This window comes from Nansenia antarctica (assembly GCF_963989245.1).
Source record: "Nansenia antarctica genome assembly, chromosome: 2".
NCBI classification, from domain to species: Eukaryota; Metazoa; Chordata; class Actinopteri; order Argentiniformes; family Microstomatidae; genus Nansenia; species Nansenia antarctica.
The window spans coordinates 67174722-67184368 of record NC_137675.1 but is presented as its reverse complement, the minus strand read 5'-3'; the positions used below and the strand labels follow the sequence as shown (position 1 = coordinate 67184368).

Below are 9647 nucleotides of genomic sequence, written 5' to 3'. Positions count from 1 at the left end.
GCATGACATCTGGCTTCCCAGCTGATTGGGTAACACTACACCTTCCCCAGGGCTGTGGCAAGGTGACCGCACTGGGACAGATCCCCCATCAATATAACCATCTCCCCTAATCAGCTGTCTGTATGTGGAGGCAGATGTCTTCTATCTCTCCCACCTGCTCTCAGGATATCAGCTCATCTCTCTCTCTCTTGACTTATGAAAATAATAATTAAACATTATTTACATATTTACCATATACCCGGGCCGTGCCCCACCAGACCAAAATGGGTGATCCAATAAACAGTGTAAATATTAGGTAAGAATGACTTTTGAGAAGTTTTTTGAGAAATCCCTCCTCTTCACGTTCATTATAATTTCTTCATTCATCTTGGATGACCAAGAACGGGCCCATTTCAGGATTGTATCTCTGTGTGGGCACTCCCTCCTCACATCATTTCACCAAATGTGCTGAGCAAGAGACTCATATTGTGCAACAATTCTCAGTCATACAGAACATGGTTCTTAAATTCACAAAGAAGATATTTAGAACAATGTGGCAATTCAAGAAGCAAACAAGAGATTATGCAAAGACACCCTCCATAACACCTCTGAGCAAGATGCAACCCATGGCCTCTCTTGCAGAGTAGACAAGTGGGATTCATTAAGAGTCATTCAATCCGCAGGGACTCCACCTGTCCCCGGCAGACTGCTTATCTAGCATACATCTACAGTACATGCTTACTGTGAAAAGGTGAGTGGTACAGGGAAGTCTGTGATGACCATCTCCCATAAGCCTCTCCTCCAGGAGAGAGCGGCATCCCCTCTTCATCAGCAGCACTTGAAATATTCATGCTGGATCAACAGAGTAGCACAGGCCTGGGAACACAATCCTGCTCCTGGGCTTTCTCCCTGCTTCTGGAGGCAAGCGGACCTATTCTGGGCTATTATCTCTCTCTCACGCACACACGCACACGCACACGCACACACACACACACACACACACACACACACACACACACTCTCTCATGCGCACGCGCACGCACACGCGCACGCACACGCGCACGCACACGCACACGCACACACACACACACACACGCACACACACACACACACACACACACACACACACACACACACACACACACACACTACTTAACATCTGATGAAACCAGGCAGATGTGTTTGTGTGTTAGGAAAAGTGTTTCGGCTGAAGATGAACTCCTTGTAAATTGCTACAATGTCAAATGTTACTGTTAAACATCTCCTCATCTACAAAGGTGCAGGCAACCATGTTTAAACCTGGAGTCCCAATGAGAACAACCGGTGCTGTGGGAGGGACCAGGGTTGGTTTCTCAGGAAGGGGTAGCAGGTTATTGAGGTCCCTGGGAGGCAGGGCTCCTTATGCAGCTGGTTAATGAGAGAGGTGGGGGAGAGATGGGATGACTGGTGGCAAGGCTCTCATTGATTGATTGATTGATTGATTGTACTTTATTGTCCCCGAGGGGAAATTTGTCTTGGGCATGGTACTTTCATGCTTCAAGTGCAACAGTGACGATACATACAACATACAGTAGACAAAGTAAACAACAGGACAGCAACAAACATTGAGTGACATTGTCAGCAGTTTCCACCTGGACATGGCATCATTTGGTATATATATATATTGCACATAACCCTTCAAGTGGTGTTTTCGAATATTGCACATGGCCCTTCAAGTGGTGTCTAAGATCAAGTGCAGGTGCTGGTGATCATGTCCTAATCATCGTTTCTGCTTGAGAGAATTGATTAGTTTAATGGAGAATGGGACAAATGATAGTTTTAAGAGCTTAAGAGCAGTGCTATACCTAGTGCATCATTAATGCTGCACTAGGTATAGCACTGGGAGAAAACCAGGGAGATCCCTCCAGACTCACTCACCCCCACCAACAACTATACCTGACCTGCATAGATAGAGAGAGATATGGTGTTTAAGGAGTAACACATGCATTTACATCATCAGCCGACAGTCACTACTACAAACAGTACTCGTTGTTGTAAGTCTGTGTGAGTGAAGGCCTTGCTTTGAGCAGAATTTAATTCTTACTGTCTTTACTGTCCGCCAACAATACTGCCAAATAGATTCAGTAACCCGGCTAAAGCAGTTGTCCTCAGTCAATCCTAATAAAAGATAGAATAATTAGAACCTTTAAACCACAAACAAATCCAGACCATAGTTGCTGAGTCATTGTTCAATACCCTTTTGATGATCAGACGGATACTTGTGTAATTCTTTAGCATTTGAATCCCCTGGTCTGTAGGTTGAGAGAGGGCTCTTTGTAGAGAGGTAATGGTTGTTGGGGCTTGTTCAGTACCAGGGTTAGGGCCTGTCCACTCTTCAAGTGGCTCCCTCTTACTTATATCAAAGGACCAATTAGCCATGACCGAAGGGACATGAATTATCCAGCTGCCATCAGGAGCTAGGAGGCAGGAGAGGACATCAAATACTGCTATCTTAACCATGTTGAATGTGTGGGTAGTTCTATATTCCCATTGTGGATTTGTCTTTGGAGAGAATAACAGCAGGAGACTGTTGGAGAGTCCCATTAAGACAAATATGTATTGTGCTAGCTATAACTGCTCCCCTCTCTGGAAGAGCTGTACAACACACGCTGTCTCAGGAAGGCCTCCAAGATCTCCAGAGACCCAACCCACCCTGGGTACGAACACTTTACCCGGCTGCCCTCGAAAAGGCGGTACAGGACCATGGCCGCAAGGACAAACAGACTGAAGAACAGCTTCTACCCCAGGGCCATCCAGGCCCTGAACACAGCAAAGACCTAGGTTCTGGGCCCTGGACAGTCTGGACGGATTGATGGCAGCTGCTGGACTGAAAAAATCAGGTGTAGTGCTGAGGCACAAATATGTACATTTCAAGCCTGCAAACTGCGACACTTTAAATGAATGTGCAATAACACTATGTGCAATATGACAACCCTAGTCGTCTATCTGTACAGTATAGCATAGTGGATAGTGTACATAGCCTTTATTTATGTAAACCAGCTCCTTCCCTTCTTGTGTTTTTTTTCCTTTTTTTTTTCTTTCCTAACACCAGGGGAGCCACCCCTCCTAAATTTCGTTGTTTGGTACCTGTACTATAGCAATGACAATAAAGACCATTCATTCATTCATTCATTCATAATCCAAATAATGTTGCTGAGAACTGTGGATCTTGCATTAGATATAACGAAACTGCCTAAAATGAGGCAGTTGAATCCATTTCTGACATGTGTTACTTATTAATAAGAAGAAATATGTGAGTTACCTCACTTAAAAGGAGAAGAATCAAGCAACCGTTTGCTCCATGTCACAAGACCATGATGCTGCTGTCCTCTTGGCATCACACTGACACAATGGGCTCTGCAGGGGGTGGCATTCCAACAGGCTTATGTTACCTCCCACTGGTCAATGGCCAGCTCATAAGAACACTTACTGGCTTAACAGGCTATATTAAGAGGAGTATGTGAGCAATGCTGCGGGGGGTAAACATGTGGTTAACAATAAAAGCTGTCACACTTCAATCATTCAATAGCACAGGTATCAAGGTAAACAATCTGAACAGTGCCCTCTGCTGCCGTTCACCATTCCAGTGGGCCTACAGCTACTCCGTAGCAATATACTGTACACAGTGTAAGCATGAAAATGGGCCAGTTGAGGGAAATGGATTGGGGTTTCCCCTCAGCACTTTAACACCATCTCCAAGGTTACTGCCACAGTCACTCACAATCAGGTCTTTTCACCTAATATGACTTGGTGAAGCATAGATAGAAAACACTGTTCTATCTATATGTGTTAAAATCCACAACATGGTACCTCATCTTCCTAAGTTCAGGATTCTGTAAAGTTTTACAGCCAACAAAATGTGATCACCTCAAAAGAATAACACTTATTGTGTTAAAATGCTGAAACAGAAATAGTGTAAGGTTGGAATGTATTATTTGTTAGTTTGAACAGCATCCTAAAATTAGCATTATATTAACATTAATGAAAAGGCTGGCAAGTGCCGAGAATGTTTGTCGCCACAATATCAATTGATGATACTCCTCTGTGCATGTGGGACAGAGCATCATGTAGTTTCAGTCTAGTAAAACGTATCAGTCAGTTATATGGTAGGTCTGGAATGTCATAAAGAGGATAAATAAATGTTTGCTCTGCAGTGAGTGTGTTACTACCAAGAGCAAATCTGAACCTGTCCTGGTGGCACTGGAACTAGTTCAACATTGATGATGACAAATAGAGACGTCTTTACATTGATAAAAAGTTAACAAATCACACACACTAATACAACTTCTAGTGATGTAATAGGTTCCCAGAATACCAAACCAATCCCTTGATATCATTTAATAAAACGGATCCTCAAAGTGCAGGATTTCTATTGTTGCCAACACGGATAATTCTCAACATTGTCAAGCTGTCACCAAGGCGCTCTCTAGTGGGCTAATGGCAATTTAACCTGTTCATTCGTTTTCAAAGAGAGCAGAACAGTAAATCCATTTTTGGATTAGTAACAGATTAACTATTAAAGTTGGATTGAATTGAAGCGTCAGTTTCTTGCCATAATAAATAACTTATTCCAAATGTTAACAGTGGCATCTGTATCTTGTTGTTTGTCTCCTGTCTGTCTGTGTTCTGTCATGGTTGTGTCTTTTATTGTTTCTCCTGTTATTATGTAATATGTATTGTTATTATTATGTATTATGTAGTGTTGTTAGGACCCCCTCGAAAACGAGATGGCACATCTCAAGGGGTTTTATCCTAATAAAAGAAATGTCATCATCTGTATGAATGGAGCTGAGATACAGTAGGAATCCAAACGGATAGATTTGCTCAAAATCCATGCAGGTTAATATTGCACAATGTGTCATTTTTGAGTAGACCAGTATGTTAATCAGGACCAGTTTAAAGCTCATTGTGCACCATGGCTATGGACCAATAACTGATTGTCTCAATCATCATTATGTGAGCTGCATGCAGCACCACACCTTCTATCACAGAAAGCCCATACATGCTCTGGCTGATTGTGTGATTACTGATTAGACCATGCATGTCAATTCCAAGCAAGAAGAAGTGGAACAGAGATAATAACATGCTGCTATTGTTCTTGGGTAAACAGGTGGGCATTACCTTCATTGTGCCAGGGTTTACGAAGATTATAGTCATCCACGCCATATAGCTATTTGAGACTCCACATTCTATGAGTATAGATTTGATACTAATATCATGCGTTGGATGTAATAGTGGCTTGCTGAAGCGTCCTCCCTTAGTTCCTCTCTGTATGACATTCTGTGGTGTCTGTTTTCCATGTAACTGGCTGAAGCACAAAGAGGAGAGAGTGCCTCTCACTGGCCACCGAGTGTGTGTGTGTGTGTGTGTGTGTGTGTGTGTGTGTGTGTGTGTGTGTGTGCGTGTGTGTGTGTGTGTGTGTGTGTGTACGTGTGCATGTGTGCGTGTGCATGTATGCGTGTGTGCGTGTGCATGTGTGCGCAAATTAAATTGGTTGTTGTCAGACTGTTTAATCTGCTGCCCTCTCAGCCACAGCCAAATCTTCTATCTTCCATCGTCTCACGAAAACACCTTGTCTTACAGCTTGTCCAACAGCTAGAAAAGTAGGTTAACAGTAGGCTGTAGGATTTATGTCAATTACTGTGGTTCTTACACAAAGCTACATGCTATAACAAAATAAGAAGAGAATGGGCTATAAACCATCATCTGGGAGAATGGGAGGAGAGAGAATAACTGGAATGTAAGGGTGTATGTTATTTTGAGGCTTCATGTTGAGTTTATGTGAATCAAGGATGTAACAATATCAGTTGGTCATTTATCAAATCAACTGTAAGACGTCAATTGAAGATCCAGACCTGGTATGCCCTCTCTACAGTACAACACCATCACAGAACACTTACCATCACTCCTCATTTAGAGTGGCTATAACAAGCTACTCTGAAAGGTTGGATAACACCTGAGATAATTACCTGGCAACCACCATGCCACTCTCTTCTGAGTATTTTACAGCCAGCTGAGAGATTAAGAAAGCAAGTGCTTTGGGCAGGATGTACAAGGTCAAGTCATCTAAAAAAAAAAAAACTATCTATTTTTGGTGGAGGTATTGGTCTGTGGAGCTCAGTTACTCATTCAGTGGTGTTAAGGCTCTTATGGTTGTATTAATCCAGTGTGGATGAGGTCATGGAGGAAAATCTAATCACCTGAAAAACAAGTAATGTAGATGTAAGCAAGTAACTGAATTAGAGACCCAACAAACAAATGTCACCCAAACACATGAGTAAGTAATGAAACCCATATTTGCCTGGGAAGAAATGGATTGTGAAGGCCTGACATAGTATCATTTCACTCATGCAGTGAGCGCAGGTTTTATTACTAACAAATCAACACTGTCAAGAATTATAGAACTAGATTATGTTTGAGTCCTCCATTATAATGAGGTGGGAACTACTGTATACAATCTTCTTTATAATCAATCGCCCGTTTTATGACATTTGGGTAGATATAGTGTATCAAAAATGATGCACCCTGTTATAGAGCTTTGATGGAGATTCACTGTGTACATGGGTTTCATGCAACAATGATTAAGAGAATGTTTTTAAGAATACAACTTTTTCCTTGAAAATGGTGTAACACAATCTTAATTTTGGAGTAACCGTTAGTAAGCTCTACCATTGAGTATGAATAAATGCTGCCATCTGGCATTTATGTGTGCAACTGCAATTTTCACAAAATGACAAACAGGTCCTCAAAATCTGTACAAGCAGGTTTGTGCAGTCCTACAGTTAAAAAAAACACATTATACTTCAATATAATAATGTAATATCAGCTAAACCTCTCTTGAAACACTTTTAATAACTGATGACATGATGCATTTTGTCAGCTATGGTTCTCTATCCTGTGATGTCAATAGATTTATTTGGCAACCTTCTCTTCCTGTCATGATTCCAGAACTAGTAAGCATAAACAGGTTTACACCAGGCAGTTAGAAGCAGATGCTTTTTCATTTAATTAGCAGGTGAGTTAAACCTCTTTAAAGCGTGAAATCAGTCTGACAGCAATCCACACAAATCTCCATTGCCCTGGGTTTGGTTCGATGGAAAGCCCACATGTCCTTGGGCTCCAGACAGACAAATGCACACACACGCATGCGCACACACACACACACACACACACACACACACACACACACACACACACACGCATACACACACACACACACACACACACACACACACACACACACACACACAACTGTGTCATGTTAGTCAGTCAAACCCCCCCTCGACCACACACGTGTAGCACATGTCACATGTGTCACTTGAATGGTGCTGCATGTGTTACATGTGCTACGTTAACCCACACATGACACACCCCTTGATTAAACACACTGAGAACAAACGTGAGTATATTCTCAAAAGGATAAAAGTGATTTTGGTCCACACTGTAAAATAATAATAATCAATTACCATTGCCAAATATATCATTATAAATGTGCAAAAAGCATACAAGATGCCTATAGCTTTACCGTTTATTTTTATAAAAAGAAAAAAACATTATTCAGATTGTATTCCAATGTTTTGTTTCATTTAAAACCTTGAGAAGCAAACCTACAATAAATCCAAAGTGTACAGTATGCATACGTAAGATAATGCAATAAGTTTACTTAGTTATGCCTCTTCAAGTTAGACTACATTTCCTCTGTTAACACGGACAAACAACACCTTCAATACGTATGAAATAAGCTCACTCATCCGGTCATTTTTCCACCAGGAGCTTTGGTGAGTTTAGAGCCACACACGTGCACAGACAGTTATCCCTCATTGGAATGATCACTTTGGGAGATCCGGAGATGGACCAATAAAGGACACAAAGGGAGAGGAGGGGGCACACATGAGAGTGAGAGACACAGAGAAAGAGAGAGAGAGAGGGAGAGATAGAGAGAAAGAGAAGGAGAAGAGGAAGGGTTAGAGCAGTCGGGAGCAGAAGAGGTGGAGAGACAAGAGGATTAGGGACTACTACTCTACAGTACTGAGGAAGACCAGTTAAGGGAGTGAACTAGACAGAGAGAACACTACCCTCAGCTGTCTTGGAAGTGTTGGATTCACACTCTGTTTTTATCAAGCCACTCAGGCACAGAAACGGGTCAACTTCAGATAACATAGAGATCTACTATAGAGGTTCTCTACAACAAAATACTGGAAAGAGAGAGAACAGATAGAGAGCAAAAAGTCCCTAATTGCTTCGTCCGTTGTTCCAGTCACCATGACACAGCAGGTCAGCAGCTCACCTTCCCTGAAGCCTTTCTTCCTGAAGACTCCTCTCAGCGTGGTCAGCCCCCGACGGCAGCGACGGCACACCCTGCCTGCCAGCGAGTTCAGGAACCTCACCCCACAGGACGCCATCAGCGTGTTTGAGATTGAGAGAGAAGGTAAGAGTGTGTCCACATTCTACTGTTTACAATTAATATACAGTACTGGGTACAAACAGTATTTGTTCAACTAGAGGGAGAATTTGAGGTAAAGAGTCTTAAAGTTCAACAAAACTAAAATATTCTCATATGTACATTAGGCCTTCTAAGTTAACACAGTTTTGTAATTCTCCGAAAAAACAAGTTCTTCCTCTAATCAGCTTTAAAGCAACATTTATATATTTACATTTCAAACTTTAAGATACACCAAAAAACGGTCAATCTCCAAACTAAACACTCAACAATGAGGGCTTAGAATCACCACAGCCTTTTGACAAATAAGACAAGCGGATTATGTATAGCATGATACTGTACATCATTGATTGTGATGAGAGAGTAAGCATCTGTTGACATGCCAGTAAGCCCTGGTTTGTTTGCTAATCTTTAAGAAGTGTCTGCTCATCTTTCCTTGTTTTATGTTTGCTGCACTAGCTTTCGTCTCTGTGTCTGGAGAGTGCCCACTCACCCTAGACGAGGTGCTCAACTTCGTGAGTCAGTGCCCGGAGTTGTCCCTGGGCTGGTTTGAGGAGGGCCAATTAGTGGCTTTCATCATCGGCACAGGCTGGGGCGAGGAGAGACTGGCACAGGTGAGACGTCCCCACCTACCTTATCTCCTCTGAATATGTGGAATGTTTAAACATGTTTGCATTCACAAATAATTCAATAAGCAAAACACTAAGATCACTTCTGAGATAGGAATGGTAACTCAACTGTAGGCATGAAGTTCGTTATTGTGGTTTTATGAATTACTAAGTTAGCATTTACACAGTCTAAAACTTCAGCAGCATACAAAACACTTTTGTGTATCTCTGGGGATCAAAACAAACCCTTCCTCTGTATTTCTCTGCTCTAGGACGCCATGACCCAGCATGTACCAAACACCCCCGCAGTCCACATCCACGTGCTGTCAGTGCATCGCCACTGTCGCCAACAGGGCAAGGGCTCCATCCTGCTGTGGCGCTACCTGCAGTACCTGCGTTGTGTGCCAGGCATCCGTCGGGCTCTGCTGGTCTGTGAGGAGTTCCTTGTGCCCTTCTACCAAAAGGCCGGCTTCAAGCCGAAGGGACCATCAGCCATCAATGTGGGCAACTTCTGCTTCCAGGAGATGGAGTACATGCTGGGTGGCCTGGCTTACGCACGGCGGAAAAGCGGCTGCTACTAG

At 42.6% G+C, this 9647-nt stretch overlaps 1 protein-coding gene across 1 annotated transcript; it reads left to right on the top strand.

The window, feature by feature from the left end:
* Positions 1 to 8280: 8280 nt before the first annotated feature.
* On the top strand, positions 8281 to 9647 carry aanat2 (arylalkylamine N-acetyltransferase 2; the record flags this gene model as incomplete). The annotated part of the gene is made up of 3 exons (XM_080523321.1): positions 8281 to 8446; positions 8918 to 9072; positions 9339 to 9647. 3 exons carry the CDS (start codon positions 8281 to 8283, stop codon positions 9645 to 9647), a joined length of 630 nt encoding a protein of 209 aa, XP_080379447.1.